This window comes from Balearica regulorum, chromosome 15 (assembly GCF_011004875.1).
Source record: "Balearica regulorum gibbericeps isolate bBalReg1 chromosome 15, bBalReg1.pri, whole genome shotgun sequence".
In the NCBI taxonomy this organism is placed as follows: Eukaryota; Metazoa; Chordata; class Aves; order Gruiformes; family Gruidae; genus Balearica; species Balearica regulorum.
Window position 1 is genome coordinate 4,491,147 of NC_046198.1, and position 22,589 is coordinate 4,513,735.

The window sequence follows — 22,589 nt, forward strand, 5'->3', positions numbered from 1 at the left end:
CTTTTTGTTGTTGTTGTTTTTGCCTGGAAGGATAAAGTTTTTAAGCGGAACGTTATTTTCTTAGTCAAAACACTCTCAAGCAAGTTACCGTGTTACAGATTATTGTATTAGTTGCGAGTATATTCACTTATGTTTATAGACCAATTTGGATACAAGCTATGAGAGCAAAGATACCTACTGTAATCCGAGAGCAGAATCTGAATTGAGATTTCACACTTTGAAAAAAAAGCCAAATACGTGGCTGGAACAGAATGAATTAAATATGCATATTCAGCAATTATGATGTTAATTCAAACTAGTTAGAGATTACACAGTGAGCTTCCTTTAAGAACTCCAAAAATCCAGATCCAGTTGCTGACTCGTAAATAGTGTAACGTGTGGCCTGCAAAGCGAAATAACATTGATGGAAGCAGCAGGTCAATGCACAGTAATTTCTGGATTTCTTAGGCATTAGCTTCAGTTTGAGGGGCTTGGTTAGAAATATTCTCAGACTTCTAAGATTTCTGTTTGCGAAGAATAATTTTTTGTAGTAGGTGAGCAGAGAGCTAAGCATTGGATCTGAGTTATGTCTTGCGCTACTCTAAGTTGCTGTTGGTTGTCATGGTAACATTTTAAAATGGTGGTGGCTGTGTCTTGACATCAAAACATTTGCTGTTAAGTGAAGATTTTTCTGAGATTGTAATGGAGTGTTTTAAGTGAGTGGACCTTTTGTACTCAATAAAATATTTAGGAGGTTGTAGTAAATATTAATTTGTCCTTCCTTTAAGATAATACACCATGCTGTGTATATACAGTTCTGTGCTAATATAATGGTATTCCTGGAAAAGAGTTAATCTATTCTTAAGAGTCAAACTTGCTAAAAATAAATTTGCTAATAATACTTTAATAGTAATTGCTGAAGTCGTTTCACTGTATCCTTTCAAAACACTGTGTGGCAGATAGGTTAAATTTGCTTCAGCTTTTTTTATGCATTTAGTGAAGTACTGATGTTAGTACTCGTTTGTATTTAAAGCTGAACTTAAACATCTTTACACTGGGGCTTTCTTATTTTGAGCGACTGAAAATAAATACATTTACAATAGCTTATTTTTTTTTGGGGGGGAGGCAGTGATAGAAATGGCTTAACTAAAATGCTGGGAATGGAACATCTCTCTGTCAATCATATGTTAACATACTTTGTTACTGACCGTATTGTATTTGAGATGAAGCAATGTGAATGCTGTCTTATCCCTCACTTAGATAAGCTTTCAAAGGTGATCTCCAAATCATGTCTGCCACAGAGCAAGGATTTGCTGAGAGTGACAAACACATGCCCGCTACATTTCCCGTATGCTTTTCAATAACTGAATTCCAAGGTTCCTGACAGAAAGGAAATGTCTTAGAAAACTCTCAGTAGTACACTTCAATACAACAGAGTACATTGAGTGAAAAGCAAAAACTGTTTTTGCAAGTCAGGATTTATAAACTTTAATAATACACTTATTGGGAAGAAATGAAAATTCAGTTTAGACTGTTTGGAGAAATCATCTTGACGGGTAATACTAATTCATTTCTTCTTGCTATTGCACTGCTTCATTGATAGTTCACACGGTTTGATGGCCTTTTGGAGCCAATTTAGCCCTATGTGGCTCATCATAATCTCATCCTTCATCCCTGTGATTTCAGAGGCTTTATGGAAATACCATGCAGATGTGTATGTGCTTTAGCACAGCTGATAACAGTGTCTTAGATGACCCCATCGATCTTAATGACATTTTCTACTAATCAGCAAGAGGCTTACAATTTATTTTTCTTTTTAGCTTCTCCATTACCTTTTCCTCTTATCTATCTATCCATCCATCTATCTATTAAAATAAAGTGGTGCTTTAACCTTGCCATGCTAAACTCAATCTGCTAGATACAGTATTTTTTACCTGTGTGCAGTTTTGCTTCTTCATGGTCACTCTGCTGTTTTTCTTATAGTTACTCTTTGCTGATTTAATTGCTTTGTCCCTAGTATTTCCCTACACAATGTTAATGCATGAGGGGTTGCCCTGAGGCCACCTCATAGATCTAGAAGTTGCAAGACACTCAGAGAAACTTACTTTAAATCACACCTTTCAACACCACCTTCTTGGGGTTACATGGAGGATCCTCAGGAAATGAATATATAACATAAGAAAAAAATAAAAACAATTTTTATACATGTAGGGAAATACAGAATTTGTCTTAAGCTGCGATTGGTGTGTAATAATTAATGACTGCTTTTTTCTTCTTTTTTTTTTTTTTTACACCATTAACAATATGAATTTGGAATTTTGCAACAATGATTGTCTTTCCCAACTTGAGCAATTGTACTTTGCATTTTTCTCACATTAACTTTATTTCAAAAGGACACTGCAATGCATACTTTTATTGAGCAATAAGAGTTAATCTTTTCAATGATGCATTAAGATTTATTTTTATTTCTGCATTTTAAAAAAATGTCATTTATGGAGAAGCACCCTGAGTTTTAGAAAGCAATTTTCATTGTATCAAAGTGAGCCATGGACTCACTATCGATTGGAATTTTGCCCAGAGTGGGAAGACAGTATTTTTAACTGTATCATCAAGAGTGGCCATGAAATGCTATGTGAAGTTAGAATACAAGGAACAGAATAATAATAGAACATTATATTTCCATACGTAGCATGTGAAAATATATCAATGAGGTACGTTCAACTGCTTTTTAGACATTTTACTTTTTAATGTCTTAAAACCCCACAAGGAGTAGAACTCTTGATTTAGCCCAAAGCTCTGTACATAACAGTTCAAGATGTAAGAAAAAATCAGTTTTTACTGTAACAATTGAGGATCTCTGTGGGGAAGAACAAGACAAAGTATCAGGAACATTAATCTACAGATACGATGTATAAAAACTGTTCCTTAGAGGAAAAAAAAAAATGGAAATTTTATTCTCATCTGATGTGATTATTTCTAATCTTGCCTCACTGTTATTGGAATACAAAATCATTTGTTCTGTCCTGTGTAAACGCTGGCCAGTCAACTTCTGTGGTGGTATGGAAGCCTCCTTATATTCAGCTGTGTGTGAACACTTTCTTGTTGCATTGTGCTGTAGTTTTTGTTTTCTTACCTTCCTTGCATCTTATGTTATTCATCTTGGTGCTGCTGTGTTCTCGTGCTGCATACCAGCTTGCCTGTACATTCTCTTGGAGTTATTTGTGGGTTCAATCTTTCTTCATAAAAGTAGTGTCTGATTACTGAGGATATAGTTTTGATGCATCTGGTGTTAAATAAAGGATTACTTCAGTTCGTTGGAAGTGTAGATGCCATTCTGTCAAATCACAAGCCTTTCTTTCACCTGACTTAGTGAGGGTAAAGCTTTGCCCTTCCTTTTTGACGTAGGATATACATTTCAGTTGATTTTTTTTAATTTTTTTTTTTTTAAATCCACGTCATGGTATATACTTGGTCAAACATACCTACTATTGACAGCTAAGAAGAGCTGATGCAGTTAGCTCATTACTGTCTCTTCATTGAGAAAAACAACTATTTTGGAGTAAAAATAAGCTCAATAGGATAGGCACAGTCCCCCATCCTCCAAGTCTAATTTTGAAGTAGACTGTGGAAGGTGTGTATAACTTTTTTTTGCAGTACCTTCTCTTCATTCTGACGGGAGGACTTACTAGATCAAATATAGCACTGTGCTAGTCTGCTTTCTATTTTGGATCTGTTTTGGAGTGTGGCACAGTGAGCTTACATCTGCCTTTAAGAGTCAGTGTAGAGGTATTTCAGCAGAAAGATTCTGCTTTGCAAGGTCCAATAAGCAAGTGTGGTGTTCCTTCTTCAGAAATATAGCTTAGATAAGTCTATTGTACATGGATATAAAACATGTTTAAAAAAAAAAAAAAGCCATACTCCAAGAATAGCTGTAAATAGTCTTCTGTGAAAATGGATGAATGTTTTGGGAACAATTTTACAAAATGCTGTTTTAGGACTACTACTAAGTATTTTCATTGTTGACATGAATGACACAATACAGAATATCTTTTAAAAATTCTCTGACAATGTCAGTCTGAAAGAATCTGCAAGCATACCTTTAGAAAGCTTAGAAAGGGCAGATTAAAAGGTCTACACTTAAAAATATTCAGCTGTGAAAATATAAATGATAATGACTGTGTAAGTAATTTGCAGTAGAGTGATTTTAGCTTCTAGCAAATCAGAAACTGAACATATTAAAGATCTCATGCTATTGCAGAAAGAGGCATACACATGCCATTCTTGTTTTATATAAAAACAGAATAAACATCAGTAAGGCCTATGAAACCATACTCTTGAAAAATTAGGCATTTGTAAAGCTTCAGCTGCAAGGCAATATTCTGGGAACGATGCTTCAAGAAGTGGCTTAATCAGTGGATGTGCTGAGGAGAGCAACATGACGCATCAGAACTCTGGAAAATGTGACCTACAGGGAAAAGCTGGGGAAGAGAAGCCTGAGTAAGGACTTGATAATCATAGAATCATAGAATGGTTTGGGTTGGAAGGGACCTTGATCTTTAAGGTTCTAGTTGGAACTTGATCTAGTTCCAACCCCCTTGCTGTGCGCAGTGACACCCTCCACTAGACCACGTTGCCCAAAGCCCCATCCAACCTGGCCTTGAACACTGCCAGGGATGGGGCATCCACAGCCTCTCTGGACAACCTGTGCCAGGGCCTCAGCACTCTAAAGCAGCTGCAAAGAGCAAAGTAATCAACTTTCTGTAGTCACTGTGCAGCAGCTTTACTTTGTTGCAAGGTAAATTTAGGATCAGCAGCAGGAGAAACTTTCTAATGGAAGAACAGTTGAAAACTGAACAAAGTTACTTAGAAAGGTGGTGAAATCTCCAGTGCTGAAAGTTTACAGAAACAGTTTAGACAGAAGTTGTAGGTACAGCTCATCCTGGGAGCTGGGGTAGAGAAAGGCATTGAGGAAGTGAGAGGGGCAACCAGATGGTCTGTCTACATCAGTTGTATTTCTCTATTATTTGTTTGCCTAGCTCACACACACTGAGCACGCTGATTTTTAAGTGTTCTTGAGAAAGCGTTCTCCTTGTGCTTGATAACCTTGTTTTATTTTGTCTATTGTTAACACATTTTGGAATAAAATAACTTGAAGTGATTTCTTTCCAAATATAGTAGCAATTATTTGCTTTATTACATGCATTGCTTTCAATTTAGAAACTAAAAGGTAAAATATTATTTAGAGGTCCGGTTATTTAATACAGTAATTTATTAATAACAGTTGAAGCAAGAAGATATAGGAGGTCTTGGAATCAGAATCCCAGCTTGGAAGCAGTGTGTCATAGGCATGAACTGTTTAGTCCCTAGGGCACACTTGCAGACGGTCTTTATTCATTTAGCACTTCCTGTTGGCTCATTCCCAACATCCAGAGCACTTTGTTCTCTTTCCCTCCAAGTTGGAAATAAAATTTTATGATCATAGTTGAGGAGGGAATATGGCACAGTACAAATAGGCATGACTTAGTGCGCGTATGTCCAAATCCAGGGTATTGCTCTAGGCTTTTAGACCTGTAGGGGCTTAACAGACAGTGCCAGATGCATCCCAGTTATGTGCCATTGAACACATCATTTGGAAGGAAGACAGGAGTGGATATAAGAAGAGAGAGGGGTGATCTGTCCAAATTAAAATGTGTAATCTTAGCACAATAATTCAAATGCACTAGAAGTAATATTCCTTTCACAGTGCTGATGTCCATGTAGCATTTCTCTTTCACACGTATTGAACAGAATATATATCAATGTTTAAACTTTTTTTATATCTCTGTAGGAAGGAAAATTGCTTAGGCATGTTGTGCGTGAATGACATTAATCTGAATGACTATATGTGTGATACTGATGCTTTGCTTTCTCTCAGCCTTGGTGACTAGATAGATCTGCAGCTCTGCACTAACTTTGAATCCAGCCTGCTGCTTGCTAACACGATGAATGTGAACTAACTTTGAATTCTTTCCAGTCTGTACAGTATCACAGCTAATACTAACTCCGACTCTATTCTAGGACTGAGAAGCATAGTGTCTGTGTACCTGCTGCCCACAGTCCAGTGTTGGACCATGGGATTGTGTTAGTATGTGCAACATTTTTTTTGTCACTGACCAGGATACAAATATAGTATCACAGACTGATGTTTTTAGATGATAAAAAGAGCAGAGAAGGGGAAATACTGGAGAAGTGACTGAGTCATAACAAACTGAATCGCTTGATAAACTGGCTGCAAGCAAGTAATTTGTTTTAAAAATTATCATTTAAAGTCATATATGTAGCAAAAAAGAATATAGCCCATCAGTGTGGACTTGGTATATGAGTTCTATGTAATGTGGTCCAGAAGGGATAATGCAATTCTTGAATGTGTGAACAACTGATGACTTTGAGTTGTTTTATTCAGACTGCTTAACTTCAGACTGTTGGGTAGTGTGTCCATACATGAAAGCTCAAGAAGAGTGTTTATAAATTGCAAAGTTAGAGAAACTCCATGCAAATGATTAGTAGGTTGGGAAATGCATTTGGTAGTGAAAGATGTAGAGACATCATATGATTTAAAGAAAATAAAGCTATTAGATTGACTTGGCCAGAGTTGATAAGTAGTGATTTGTTCTCAATTGTTACATATTTAACCAAGAACATAACTGTGATAACAGAGGTTTCTTTAGTTGAACCAGCAGTGTGTAATAACAGCCAATACCCAGAAGTCAAAACTAGACAAATTAAGGTTACATTATTTTGGCACTGAGAGAAATTAAGCATTGATGCAACTTTCTGGAGTGTTACTTCTGCCTTTCTGAGAATTTTGGGGTTTTGTTTTTCCCAAAGCATATGCTCTATTTTGAACAAGAGTTGGTTCAGAAATATATTTTGTTTTATATGTGAAATCAAAGGAACGTTTTGGTCTTACAAGCTGTGGAGTACACTGTTGTGGACATTTAGCGTAATTATATGTCATTTGAAAAAACTGATAAGGCTGATGGTATGTGGGAATAGGTAAGCTGTATTGAGTTCCTTTTTTTTTTTTTTGATGTTTTTGTTTGGTTTAAGTTGGGATAGAACATAAGGAAGCAAAGTCTAACCCTGTAGAATTGAAAAGTGTAGAAATGCAGTAACTGCATGAGAAAACTTATGTGCCAGCTGCTGAACATAAAGCATTCTTCACTGAAGTATAAAATCTGACAGGGAAGTGTAGCTGCTGACAAAGAACATTTTACCTGTGTGACAGAGAAAAAATTATCCATCAGCTACCTTTGGTATGTAAGCTTTCAGTTTTTGATGAATTCTGGAAAAAATGACCATAAATCTATTTTTTAAAGAGTTTCCTTTCTCTCCCTCACACATGCTTTCCATTAGGTATGCAGTTCTTCTAAAACTTCCATGTAGCATTTTTTTACAGTTTCTAATTAATATCAACATAGTCAAATTTCCAAGAAATTGTACAGCCCCATTTCTTAATTCAGAGTCAGTATTCGGAACAGAAATAACAAATAAGAACTGTGCAGGAAATTCAAGAGGAGTGGCTAACACTGTAATATACACTATTGATGTGTCAGCTGCTTCTAGGGAGAAATAGGAGAAAGTGCCTCACTTTAAGACATATTTTCAAAACTTGTTCCTAAAATGCTATTGCTGCAACCAGCTACCACAGTTCTATAGAAGAAATGCAGTTAGGGTGCAATTTTTTCCAGAGTGTTTCTTCTATTCCTAAGTCTTTTTTCAGTTATAGAATAGTAGATTTGGCTGTTCAGTTGTGTTCTTATAGTCCAAGTTTAATTTCTGTGTGTCTTTGCTAAACCACTTCCTGATGAAAATAAGGAGTAATAATATAGAAAATGTTTCATGCTGCATCCTTGTCATAGCTTTTCCAAACTGACTGGAAGCAAGAAATAAGAAGAGTTGAATAAACATAAATTTTCAGCATAGGTTTTATGGCAGCAAGAGCAAAGAAACATGGTGTTTATAAATTACTTTGGAACTTACAAAGAAGGGGGACTTAACAACCAGGCAGGAAGGGAAGAAGAAACGCCTAGAGACAAGGTTATTGGGAACAGAGGAGAACATAGACCTGCCCAGCAGTGAAGCATCTGCCAAATAATGGGGGGGATATAAGTAGACCTGGAGCACTGAGCAGGAGTCTAAGAATGGTGCCTTGAGTCCAGGTGAGAAGAGAAAGAGGATCCTGAGAGGACTGACAAAGAATTGAAGCCTGAGAATGGGAGAAGTCAGTTAAAACTTGATGGAAGAGGAGAAAGGGGAGCAAAAGATTACGAGAAACTGAGTGACAAGACAATGATAGTAAGGAGTTAGTGATGCTAGGGGAATGCCGTTACAAGAAGGAAAGATGGAGAGGGCAAATATGTAAAGAAGGAGAAAATGGAGAGTGAGAAAACATAAGTACAAGAAGACTTAATCTGTTAGTTCTGCTAGTTCTACAGTATTTCATTCACACAAGCAAACGTTTTTGTTTCAGGTTTCATAGCATTTCTGAGGAGACTTGAGTATGGAAGGAGGTACACAAAGACATTTATTTATTTATTAAAAGTATGAATATATTGTGGTTTGTGAGTGTCCTATTGGCCCAACTGTTGGGCCGTGTAGATGCACAGGAAGATGCAGTCTGTGCACTAGTAAACTTCTAGCCTAAGAGAAATAACATACTAATATAATAGATATTGGGAAAGTAGAAGAGGAAAGTAGAAACAAAACTGGCAAAAGAGAGATGTTCTAAGGCTCAACAGGATGTCTGGATTCAGAGTTAACGGGCAAGACGATTTGGTACCTGCAGTTCTTCCACACCTGTCTCACTGGATGGTAGGTCTTCTGACAAGCAGTTAGCTTTCTTTCATTGGTGGCAAGAGCATTTGACAGGGAATAGGCATATTTGTTACAGTTTTGTGAACTTGCCATAAGATGTATGCGCCCCTAGAGTGAATGTCCCTCTCACCCTATCCTTGTTATTGCCCCGGCTAGAATCATTGAAGGATGAATGCTTTCAACGTACAGATAAATTTCTGTTGTTGTTATTGTTTTAGGTTTTAAGCCTACTGTAGGAATTGTTTTTCAATATATTTTTCTATTTTTTATTACTTGGTCTCACTGCAAAGAACTAGTTTAAGGATATCCCAAATAATTTATGGGGAGAGAAATATAGAAGGAAAGGGGTTAGATCATAGATTGGAATGTAAATTCAGTTGTTTGTGGGGGTTTTGTTGGGGGGTTTTTTGTTTGTTTTTTACTACTTCAAATACAGGTATTAGCAATGTGAATCTTTTTCTCAGAGAGATCTGGGGTGAGAAACAAGCACCTGCGTCTGTGACGTTTGTATGTAGCATTTACAGCCTCAGCAGCAACTTGAAAGCTGCTCCAGTTGTGATTTCCAAGACTATATGATGTAATTCCAAGAATATAAGATGGGAATGTCTCGATATATTTCATTTATAGTTTGTAATGCTTTACATGAGAGAATTGTGCTTAGCATTTCAGAATTTCCAGAAAAACATGGGTTATAATATACCTTATTTGTTACTTAAGTCTCCTTCTCCAGGCAGTCTCCACAGTGTAGTTAAATTCTTTGTGCTGTGTCTGAGATTTTTTTTTTGAGGAAGTAAAAAAAAAAAAGGAGGGAGACAAGCTAGGTGTCCCTCTTTTACCAACTCTTGTAGTGAGTAAACAAAACAGGATGAAGGCATGCAGAAGAATTTCACATGGACAATGTCTGGTTTTTTTGTGTTAGTGGTAGTTTTGTCTTTAGACAAAAAAATAGTGTTTAGTGAGCTATCAAGCAGTGAGTAATTTCTGTACACTTGTTGGGATGAGATCAGTAAATTATCTGAAAGTGGTCTTGGGAGCAAAACCATTTCAGGTGGACTAGAGGTCTTTCCCTCATTCTTTGTGTCGTGTGAAGTTATAGTGTTTCCAGATCCATTATCTGTGCATTATATGGAGATTTATTTACCTTCAGCAGCAAAGTTGATCTTGTTTATTTCAGTAAGTGCTTACTTTAGACGGTATCTGAAAGGGATAAGGAGGAAAAAAGCTGCTTTTTAAAATAAATATTATAACTCTGACCATTGCTAGCCTTCATTATCCACTTTTTATAAACTGGAGTTTGCTGGCTTTTTGTCAGCCTCATTGCAAAGCTTTGTTAATACACCGCCATGAAAATGAAAGTTTCATACGCATTGACATAATTAATGAAGAGGCAGGCAGCATGCTCTACCAATTAACACCACAGGGAAAAGTAAAATTGGCTTCCTTTTTGCATGTTGTGCCAAAGTTAAGAACTGTAACATACAGCAAATAAATAGAGATCCTTTTAATGAGCTGCAAGATCGAGCTGAATAACTCTGAAAGGATGTTGTGTAAACACTGCCAACTATTTAGAGTGTTAGGAATAATTGATGAGCTTAGTTAAAAGTTGGTTGTTTTTTGTGGATTTTTTTGGGGGGAGTGGGCAGACACGGGATGGGGAGCCTGTCAAAGAATGGAAATAGTGCTTGTTAACAAATAAATTTTATTTTCAGTGCAACTGTTAGACATGTTAAAGAATATAACAAGCACTTTAGAACAGCTATGAAAAAACCTCCAGTTTACTGCTTGCTACTTGACAAGTTTGCCAGAATTCATTTTTTAAACTGAATATTTCTGTACTTAGTATTTACTTGTAATGAAAATTTGCCTAATTGTTCTCTGATGGTGGTTCTCAATAGTCCAGCCATCTGGCAACATAAGACATCACTCAACCTTGATTTTTTCCAACTGTCCCAGAAGTCCTAATATTAACAATAACGGGGAAGTAAACAAGTGAAGTTTCTCCGTGATTTATGTGAAGCATTCTGCTTGTCTTGAGACATATGTGTAGAATATTCAGAGCAGTTCAAGTTCAACCTCTTTTCAAAAAATATTTTCATTAAACAGAGTTGTCCTAAAAAACTTGTTAGTAAGATTGGAAGTTTTCAAAAGATACAAAAATCCAAACCTGTAATGGCTGTTTATTGGGGAAAAACTTAATGGACATTGGAAGTTAGAAGGCCTGATTCAGAACCTGCATCATTTAGATAATAATGGGTCAGTGTGTATATGTAATAACAGAAATGTAATTTTGACTGTTTAGTGCTACTAGCTAACTTAATCTGTCTTGTTTTAAGCATAGCGTCTCCTTCACTTTCTGTCTATTCTAAATAATGTGAATTTTGACAATAATCAATTTGTACAATTTTATTTTAGTCCAAGTATTGTATTAGGTCAGATACAACTTATCATTTTGTGTTGTATACAAGCAACTCACTAAGATTGGTGATGTGTAGGCATCTGCGCCTTTGCATCTTACATAAATGTCTGCTGTTAGAGTAATCTCTGCAACAGAGAATTACACGTCCCTTCACTTGGTACACTAAAGGTGATACCAGAAGCATCCAATAACTGTACATCTAAGACTATTAATATGCAAACACAACTGGAGACAATTTATTTTGATTGTGGGGATGTCCTTCTACTATATATTAAGAAAAACGTATTGCTTACATAGAAGTCAGTTAATTTCTGTTTCCAAAAGGAAGATTGAAAGACATAATAAATGTCAGAGTATTGTAAGACTCAAAAATAACTTCCAAAATTTATTTGTTTAGAAAATAAGAATGGTAATGAAAAAAATATTATTCCCCTCCACATGAAGAGTTCTCACTAAATCTTGAGTCTTCAGCTGCTGGAAGACTGAATTTCTGCTACCTAATCATTTGTCTAGCGCGGAAGATGCATTTACTGAATGTTTGTTTTTCTTTCAGTAATTTTTATTTATATTTCATTTCCTCATTAAGTAGTCAGTTTTATTTCAAACTTACAATCAATCTTTTTTTTCATTTTCCATTTTTTTTCCTACTTTAGCTCTGCATCTCTTTGTTTTCATCTTTAGCCTCTCACACACCTACCTCTAGTCAATCATGTGTATTCTCCTTACGTACCTTTATATTGTCTAACCTTTTTCTAACCTAGATTTTATCTTAGCCTTCCATGAATTAGTAAAATGTCTTGTCCTTTGCCCTCTAAATTTTAGTTACTTTGTATTTCTTCCCTTTTAACAATTGTCCTGCTTATGTCCTTCAAAGCGTTTAATGGACTCTGTTCTGTCCTTAGCGATGGGCCAAGTCTCTGTTGTGGTGGTGTTCAAGACTTCCTGGCTGTTCTCAGTTAATCTGATGGCTGTCATCCTTTCTTCTCAGCCAGCTGGCTGTAGCTCTGTCCCCACTCTGGCTGTTGCTACCACTAGCATACCAGTGTCTCTTCTTTCCCAAGTGTCTGAATATGCTGATTCCTCTCTTTCTTCCTTTCTGCCAGTCTTTCAGTGGACCTACTGCCGCCTTCTGCAGCCCAGTAGAATAACTTCGAGAAGGTCTATAAACCACAGTGGCAACCACTGAGTTTCAGCAGGGGAGATGAACGTGAATGTAGTAGCCCTCTAATGATTTATAAGAGGAAAGTACTTCATTGGCTTATTTTTGTGTGAATTCTATGTATAATTGTATCTTTGACTTCTGCTTCAGAAAACCATTTGCTGTCTTTAATGCTTCATTTTTCCATATTTGTAAAGAGACAGAATATTACTTAATTTGTTTGTCTTCAAGTTGTACAAAGTTCCTTTGCTGAAACTGGCCAAAGATAAAATACAATTGATAACTCATTAACTGTTGTCACTAAAGCTTAAAGTACAACGAGCATGTAAAAGCCTCACGATCATCATTTCTGTGATAGAAAACTGGAATGATGCGGAGATGTTTAATGCTGAAATCCTTCATGCATTCACGTCTTGTATATAGCAAGTATATTTCTGGCCATCCAGATGTCCAATAGGTAGAAACAGAGAAGGTGACAAGAATAACAAGAAGATAAAACAGCTTCTATGGGATGAAAGCTTAAATGGATTAGGCTTCTTGACTTTGGAGTAATGACAGCTAAGTGAAAAGAGAGGCCTGTGCAATCAGCAGTGCTTCAAAGAAGATGGACTGTTTTCACAGTGCAAGAATTAGTACTCAGTGATACTTGTCAGTCAAGTTCAATATTTTGCAAAGCAAAGTACTTTTTTTTCCACATAGACCATAATTGCAAAACCTGCAGTTCATTTGGGCTCAGACAGGATGGATCAAGTAGTGGCTGGCATGTGCAGGGATCTGTATACAAGTTCTAACTCAGGAGGCTCAGAAGCCACTGACTGCCGGATTATATTTTGAGGACAAGTGCTGTGCTCCACATAACATTTCTTATGTTCGTTCCCTGTTTGCTACTGCAATTCTGAACTAGATGATCCTTTTCTCTTAGGCAATATGGCAATTCTTATATATTTTTAATACATATGAACTAGATGATGTTGCTACAATACTGTCATAATCAATAAGGGCTAATTAAACAATTGTAAAATTCAAAATCTAATGAAAGAACATCTTTGTGTACTTTACATTTGTATGCCATGAATTAAGTTTCCACAAATAAATATGAGGTACTTAGGGTAGGCAGGTTAGAGCATATTAATTACCTAGCTTTGTGCATATAAGCAATATATATGCCAGCTCCAATCAGTAATAAATCCATCAGCTTTGAGGGTTTTCCTGTTCATTTCTACTGAACTGTTAGTGTATGTGACAGGCCATGGTTCTGTCAGAATGAATTCTCCTCCTTGAAAAGCTGGCAGCACAGGGAAGTGACAACTTAATGGAAGCTAAAGCACTCTAATGGCAGTGCCCGGTGAAAACCGGGGAAAGTCATCCATAGCATTTGCCCTGGCTTTTGAAAATGTCTCTTTGCATTTCTGGTTGTGTGCAAGATATTGGAGTTTTACTGGAGTCACATTTACAGTTATTATTAAATGAAATACAATTCAGTAAAACACTTGTTTGTTGATAGACTTTATTCCACTGAGGTCAGCCTGTCTAACATTGTGATCATATTGCAAGTGCTCCAAAGTACTGCAGTATTACTCATTTTAAGATCCTTAATTTTAGGTGTCACATAAACCCGTTTCAAAGACGTAAAACGTCTAGAAATGTAAACATTTTATCCTACTGTTCACATGAGTGCATAAATATTTTTATTTAGGTATGTATGGAGTGTTTAATCAAGTAGATGAAAGCATAATGCACTTCATTTAAGTATACTTGTTTACAGGTGAGTAATATATAGATTATTTCTAGTGCCTTTTGTTAGTACTGTGAATTAAAAGTTGTGTTGAGCCAATGGATAATATTATTATACCAAGATTCATTTGTGTTGTTTTAATCTATTTGTAGATGACATTGGTGTATGTTAACATATTTATTTATAAATAAATAAAAAGCTAGTCATTTGCATGCATTACATTTAAGAACTGTGTTATAAATACTCGGTGACTACATTAAAATATTTTAATTTTAATTACATTTTAATATTTTAATAACTTTTTATATATTAAACAGTGGATATTCCATTTAGATTATTGCCTTCTTACAAGGGTAACATTCAAATAATTGCCTTGTTTCTGGTTTTCTTGGTGTGATGGAGGCTTTTGGGCAAAACCAGAATAGCGATGGCTTTCAGTAGAATAGTATTTCTTAATCTTTTAATAAAATAGCATGTATGTTTTTACACATGTTGTAATTAGCAAGGTAGAAAGTGATGCATATTAACATCATTACTAAGAGTTAGTAAACGTAATCAGTTCTATACCATTTATCCAAATTCATAGCAGGAGAATGGGAGAGAGCAGACCAAAGAGGACTTCAGAATTTAGAGAGAAAGCCAAGTGACTGGTTTAAATTAAAAGCAAACAACCAACCAAAACAATCACATCTTTTCTGTATGTATTTTCATGATGATTTTCTTTACAATTGGGACTGTCACACTGTTTAGCATATAACAATTATTTTTGTGAAGAAAAGGTGAATGATATAAACAGACGCTGTTTCTTTAATGTTGTTCTTAACACCAATCTGTTTCATTTCCTCCTTCCCCTCTTTTCAGCTGTCTTAGGAGACATACATTGACCTTACAAAGCTCTGCATTCCATGTTGAATGACAGGATATCTGGGTTTGCTGCACGATCTTAACTACTTATGAAATGCACTAAAAATTAAGTTCTAAAACTTTTTTTAAATCACTTACATATTGTTTCTGAAGTATACCTTCAGCAGCTCTGTGGGTACAGAAGATAGCTGAGTTATCATTCCTTCATTTGTAAGCATCAGAATCCAAAGGTCAAGTTGCTGATAAAGGCATTTTTTGTAGCTTTATTGTGGATAATTATATTAAATTATTTGCTTTTATTTTAGATAAGTTCATGCTTCACAATGCAATTGGAGCTATGCACTAAAGAATCCAGTGCTACAATTTGTGGTTCTGAAGTGAGGAAAAATACGTAGGAATTGTCACGTGTTATTGTGCATCTTAGTTGATACAGAAACGTTTACAAACGGTGACATATTTAGAGGACATGCTTGCTTGATTCACAGTTGTCTGTAGGATTGTAGGTTATAGGATCCATTGATGTAACTAACCAAGTCTAAAGGCAAGAAGAGACAAATGTGGCATTGAAAGAATTTCAGAATTGAAAAAGGTCAATGGAACAAGAAGAGAAAACATAGAAAGAAAATGGGGAATTACAGAAGTCTACAATATAGATAGATACTGAGAATGGAAATCAAGAAAGATAGATGCCTTATAGGGATAAGGTGCCACAAGTAGATTCTGCTGTCATAGAATGCCTTGAACTGCACCAAGTGCCTATAAATCAAATACACTTTCTTCATTCCATTTAAAAGGCTAGATACTTCAAACGTTCCTCCTTTTAAAAGAAGAATTACTGTCTTTCTATAAGGTGACATACCCTGTCTGCGTTGCCTTCTCTAATGCTTCATCTCAGATGAATAAACAAAGTTGTTTATTTTTTAATAATCTTGCTGATATTCTTTTTATCTTAAATGGTCATTCAAAATTTCTCAAGGTGTTGCGTTTTTCTTTCATTAGGAGATAAATTGAAAATAGAGATATTCGCTTCTTTGACTTTTCCCTGTTTATTAATAAAAAAGGTACAAAGTCATATTTTGATGAAAACGAGGAATCAAAATTATCAAAGGATAATTTCTCTGTTCACAGATAGTAGCTCCTTCTAGGTAACCGTCAGCCCTCTCTTTACCTTTTCCCAGGGATAAAATTTCTAAAAATTTTCTTTTTGGCATTTCCTTGTCTCATTCCTCTTGCAGCTTCTCTGTGTTTTTTGTCTTTTCCCCCCACTCCTGCTACCACACCATAACAAAACAGTTCTAGCAGAACCCCTTTGCTTACCTTTATTTTTGGTAGTGACAACTGCCTGTGGTTGAATTCTGGCTACTCTTGCTTTGGGTCTGTTTCCATTAAGGAGTTTTGATATTTTTAAGGATTTTCTTGAGTTAAGTGTGAAGCTATGGCTTATAGTAACTATTGACCAGATAGTTGATAATAACTGATATTACTCTGTTTTTGCTATGAAATGGTTTTCAAAATGGCTCATTCTTACTTACATAGTCTCATGGAGTAAGTCCCACTAAGTATACTTCAGGTAGAGAAACTGCACTTCTCTGTATATTCAGTGACTGTGTTTTTTATATTACATAATACAATACATTACTTTTCATTTTCTTATCAGAAATGTTCTCTAGTACAAACTGTTTCCTTGACACACGGAATCAGTAAGAGCTCACACAGTCTACACTTAAATTGGAATTTTCAAGCCTGTTGTACTTTGTAGTGCAGCTGTCTATTGCCAGTTCTTGCATATTTAATCTTTAATGGGGGCCACAGGATCTGCATAATGCACGATGTTTGACAGTTTTGCATTTATTGTTTTCAAACATTAAAGAACATCATCAAGGTTGATGGTCCAAAGTTGAAACAATCTTTTAGGAAAAAAATAAATATTGCTGTCATTAAAGAAAGTCTTCGATTTAACTAAATAACGATCAACTGGAACAGGACAGCATTACGTTCTTCATGTGGTGGTATGACATCACCAACCCTGCTGCATCTCCCCCCGCAAAGGGATGGAAGTTATTGGGTTTCAGTTGTAAGAGTGCAGGTGCACTAGTGGCCTTTTATCTCATCTGACATGCTTTCTTCTTAGGAGAAAGCAAGGGATTGGAAGAGAGACTTGTCTGTTTCAAGCACATTGTTTTACACAGAACATGATTGTCATGCACCACACCCCAAAACAGAGCTGATGATGGAGAAAGACAATGTTATGAGCTCACCTGCGAGCAGTTGCAGTGAGTTTGTTGCATTTGTACTGATGACAGGTCAGCTTATGTAAGAAAGAGTTGGTCTAATAACATAGTACCATCTAGTTTTAGACACACTGATCTTTTTTTTTCAAGAGGTGTTGGAGACTGGACTAATTTCATAACAGAGGAGACATTTTGACAGCTTCTTTTGCTTTGAAATGATCAGGTCCTCAATACTGAGTGAGATATTATCATCATTGATAAATTATTGAGCACAAATTTTTCTTCAGGTAAGAATTTCATCTTCCAGTATGATGGATGTCTCCCATCTTACTCTTGAGTGCACCTAGCTCCTTTAAGAGCCAGAGGTTCAAAAGCTGTTTTTTACCACTCTTATTTTCAGTTGCTTGAAATATTCAGTTTCGTTCTCCTTTTAAGTAGTTCTTTTGACTGAATTGGTAGTATTAGAGAAAATGTAACTTTCTTTTCCCCTAAACTTAATCAGACTTAATTGTGAATTTCCAGAATTATATATACACACACATACATATTTTTCTTTGTATATGTGCATTTTTGTTTCCTTTTTAAGCTAATGGTCTATTTACTGTATTGATGAGCTTTATGTTGTCAACAGAAGATTAATTCTTGCATTTTAGTGATATTTTAATTTCTTTTAACTGACTAAAGGCAGCAAACCTGATCTTCTCTATTTCCCTTTCCAGAAAGCTATTGATTGATGTAAAGGGGTTTTTTCATACACATATATATACACACATATATGCAAATTACTGTCCAAATCCATGTCCAAATTAATTGTCAATTTGACATTTTTTAAATTGACAAAATTTATGTTCTGTGAAAGAGTACCAAGTTCACATGCACACAAAAATGGGAACATTTGTCTGCATGCTGTGATTCCAGTGAAAATACAATTTTCCTGTTCACACCTACAGCTGTTCACCTCATACCTATATTGTCCTACCTTTAAGAAGAAGCTTGCTTTCAATTTGTGTGGTATGAATACTGTGTCTCATGCATGGAGTGTCTTGGCACATGTAGGAGAGATTTTGAATTTGGGCAAAGTGTATAATATATCATACATGTTTGCTAAGTTGTAAGAGTTTTAGATCACTTTCTTCAGGAAAAGTCTGGACTCTGGACAGGTATTGTTTTGTTGGAAGTGGGACAAAAGTGAAGTGTGCACAATAATTATTTAGTTCATCTCTGGGCTACTTTTTAGGTGTTGTGAAGGAAAAAAAGCAAGAGGAAATATAGTTGCAGTCAGAGGTCAATGTAAAGAAGTCCAGGTAAATCAAAATTATTCTACACTGTAAATAATTTGCTCTTCTCCCTTTGCCTTGTGTCCCCCACCCCAGTTTTTGTTTGCCCTACCACTAACCTTTTCATACCTTCTTCACGTATTTCTAGTATTGTTAATCCAAGGTAACCAAATGTAGTTTAGCATGTATAAATACCAGGCCTAATTACTTAGGCTGGAAAAGTCTGATGGAAGGTTACGCTGTTGTACAGCTTCTTCCTGGCCTTCGAAATTCTGAAAGGCAGATAAAACATCGGAAGTCTCATGGTGAGGTTTGTACAGGGTCTGTAAGAATTGCTGTAACAATCACAAAGGTGATGTGATCTCAACCTAACTTGCACACGTAATCAGGAGACTGTTTGGACAGGAACCTACCCGTGTCAATAATATGCCTTATTCTGTTTACATGAAACAAATTTGGAATTTACACAGAAAACTAATGGAGTCTCTGGTGTCCTGCAGACTTCCTTGGCTTTATCTCCTATGTATAATTAATGTAACCAAGTGAATGAATGAGCACTTTTCTGTAGGACTCAATAGGCAAGTATGTTTGGAAAATGAATTAACTGCTAAGATTAATTGCAAGGCTACCCGCCTGAATATCCTGTTGAGAGACTCAGAAGGAAATGCCAACCCTTTTATACCCAAAAGATTTCTTTATTAAAAGTTGTTCATAATCTAAATAACATTAGATATCCGATTGGACTGAAGATATTGCTTTATTGTGACTGTACTAGTCTTAACAATTGAAAGCTATCAATTACTGTAAGAGAATAATTCGTATGAATATTAATGTTAATCTACTCAGCTAGCTTGTTAGTATTCTGTGTAATTATGGCCAATTCCAATAATAATTAGAAAAATGCATTTTCTAAAACGTATATTGGTTGACTAGTCAGCAGAAAGATTTAAATGAAAGTTTTGTGTGAACTACACTTTGGGAAAAAACCCCAAAAATCTCTCAGATGGGAACATGATACAGTTAAGGACTGTTGGTTTTGCTTTGCATATTTCTAGTCACTTTAGAGATTGTGTATTTTTTTAGTCTGGATTTTTATTTCTGTTTATTTTAGCAAAGTGCTGCTTATCAATATTTTGCTAGTATTTTAAAATGGATTTCCTGAAGGGAAGAAATAATATCATAGAATCATAGAATACCAGGTTGGAAGGGACCTCAAGGATCAAATGTGATGTTTAGGGCTTTGGGGGTTTTTTTCTGTCTAAGTTTTTTAGGAATATTTTGAATCTATTGGTTAATTCTGTCTGCAGACCTCTACTGTTGTTTTGACGGCTGCTAGTGTAACATCTGACAATATTGATCTAAAATGCGAAGCCAGTCTTACGAATGGTAGATAGGAACGAGGAAGTGCAAGAAGGAAAATCTTGAGTACTCAGAAGGAAGAACTTGTCAGCACATACTGTGTTCAAGTTCAGACAGAAGTTTTTTTCTTTACTATTTTAGCATGAAATCAATGGGGAATGCATAATTTTTTAGATGTGTCTGAGATTGCACAGCAAATGGTCACCAATAAGATTCTCAGCTGCCACACAATCTGGCATAGCTCCTTTCTGCTCCACAGCTCCCAGTTGCATTCAGCCCATTGTCGATGTGATGCTACTTTTTGGCTCCATGCCCATCTATTTTAGTAATTACTGTCATATAAACTGATATTTCTAAACTAGAAACCATGTTGTTGTGAGATAAGCCCATTGGAATTAGCTCTTCTGATGTGTTAAAGCAGTTCATTGACTTGTTACTTTAAAATATAAATGTTCTATCAACATTACCTGCAATATAGAGAGAGGGATACTATGATTTTTTTGAACACAAGGGATTATTATGAAATATAATAAAATTTTTAAAATGCTTGCTTTTTGTCATTGTAATGGTACTTTCAGAGTTTTAGTTCTTTTTTTTTAAAGATCACAAAAGGAAACAGTGTCCTTGAATAAATTATTTGTATTAGTAAGTTTTGGCAGACATGATTTTCGAAGTGTAAAATATACAAAGAAGTGGTTTGCCTTATCCAAATTATCCATTAGCACAACAGGACTATTCTAAATTACATCATTACATATGTCAGCTAAAGTACAAAGATTTCAGGAGGATGATGAGCAGCTTTATTCTTACGGAAATTGAATAGAATCGAAGGTCACTTAAAAGAAACGTGGCATCCAGGAGCAGACAACATCCTATCATCAACTTAACCCATTAACCAAACCCAGAGGCAATGGCAAAGAAGCCAACACAAATGTCAGTGGAGTGTGCCAAAGAGCCAGATGCCATCACTGGAAAATGACTTCCACAGCTTGGCATCTGTGCCTTCTGCCTGTCATCCAAAGAGGAAGAAAAGCTGGGCAAGCGTGATTATTTCAGGGTGTGTATAGAGTATGTTTCCCTCTCTTCCCTGTACCTGTCTTCATAGCAGTGTTCTTGGCTAGCTTGCATCAGGCAGATTAGTAACAAGTTTAGAAAGGACACAGGCATTCCTGTACACACATGTATATGTATACAAATGTGTATCTGTTTGCATTTGGGCAGGATGGAACAGAAAAAGAGGGGGGGACCAGGGAAGGAGGCAGAAGAATACAGAGCACAGTAAAACCAGAGCAACACATAATAGGATTATGAAAATAAATGTTTGCCTTTCATATTTCTTGGTGTTTTTTTATTTTAGTATTTTCAATAGTGAAACTTCAATCATTTCTCTAACTTTTCTGAAGTCAGATCTCCTCTGTAAATCAAACAAATTCTCGATGTGTTCTCTTTGCAATGACTTTCCTTGTAGCAGGTTCGAAGAAGTAACATTTGGCAAATCTAATTTTTACAATTTAAACCAAATTATGTGATTATTCATATCATTTTGTTATACCTGGATAATATATCTATATATGCATCCAAATATTGTTTGATTGCTTCTTTTTAAACTGTAGGAATAATTTCTGTCCATGTTGTCAGTAGTCAGACTTTTCTTAGTAGGCCTAACCATTCGAAACTATTAGAAACAGTACTTGCAATAATTTGAGTGGCCTCCAGTGATGATGGGGCCACTGGAAACTGTATACAGTAACTAGTAACGGCTAGTCAGTCTTTTGTGGTTAGCTACGTGCTAGCTGTATGTGTATAAAAGGTGTATTATGATATTCCAATGGCTGCCTGTATATGGATTGGGTGGGAGGATAAACACTGTGAGTTTGGATAATTTTCACCTCCTCTGTTTTCAAGTCTGTATGTTCTGTGGAAACATCTGTGGGAAACAGAGATTTATGAACAGTCAAAATTCTCTTTTTTTAGAAGTGAAAATACAACAGTAGTAAATATGAAATAAAAGTGCTAATTAATTCAGGGAAAACTCTTTAAATATATATTGATCAGAAAGAGACACAGACAATTTGAGGTGAACTGTTGAGTTAAAATTTTACTTTCCAAAGCTTAAAAAAAAGCTCACAGAAGATTGTTTTTATGATTCAGCTGTCAAATATGGTTGCAAAGACCCAATTTAAGGCAGACAATAAAGGTTTTTGATGAACACTCCTTCAATATGCTACCCCATTGACAGAGCAAGCCTTCTTTTTTGTACGATAGTGTTGGATTCTGAAATGAAACACAGTAGGTAGAAGGAAGTTGAAAAGACTTCAGAAGCTATCATCTCTCTTGGAACTGAAGGATTTTTTTTCCTCACTTTAAGTTTCAGTATCCTATGTCTTTCATGCATTCAGTACATACTGCAGCCGTTAAAAAGATGTCAGTGTCATAGCATGAGGAATTATGAGTAAGAGCAAAGTTGTGGTTAGAGTTGGTCTGGACAAAAGAGGATTATTGCTTTCTGAGTTCTTATTTAAAAACTCCAGGACCATTTTTTTTAGGCTCAGTAATCATTGCTGAGGACAAGAACTAACAGGATGCAATCATCAATATAATTTACATTTTAGAAGCAGTGGAGTTTTAAAATTTTTAATAAATTATAAAGATTTTGACAGGATGATAGAATTGGCACTGTGCAATTTAAGGTTTTTCTATCGTAAGAGATCTG

The 22,589-nt window shown here is 35.7% G+C and overlaps 1 protein-coding gene across 32 annotated transcripts in view; it reads left to right on the forward strand.

Annotated features, from left to right (window-relative positions):
• RBFOX1 (RNA binding fox-1 homolog 1) overlaps positions 1-22,589 on the forward strand; it is a 906,682-nt gene that overhangs the window by 581,848 nt on the left and 302,245 nt on the right. For 20 of the 32 annotated variants that reach the window (XM_075767625.1, XM_075767578.1, XM_075767596.1 and 17 more), the window contains one exon: positions 18,502-18,544. The exons of 10 other annotated variants lie outside the window; for them this stretch is intronic. In XM_075767625.1, coding sequence (XP_075623740.1) covers positions 18,502-18,544 — 43 coding nt within the window. Of the gene's footprint in view, positions 1-18,497; positions 18,545-22,589 lie in introns of all 32 variants that reach the window. 2 more of the 32 variants (XM_075767581.1, XM_075767588.1) reach the window with 1 other exon arrangement.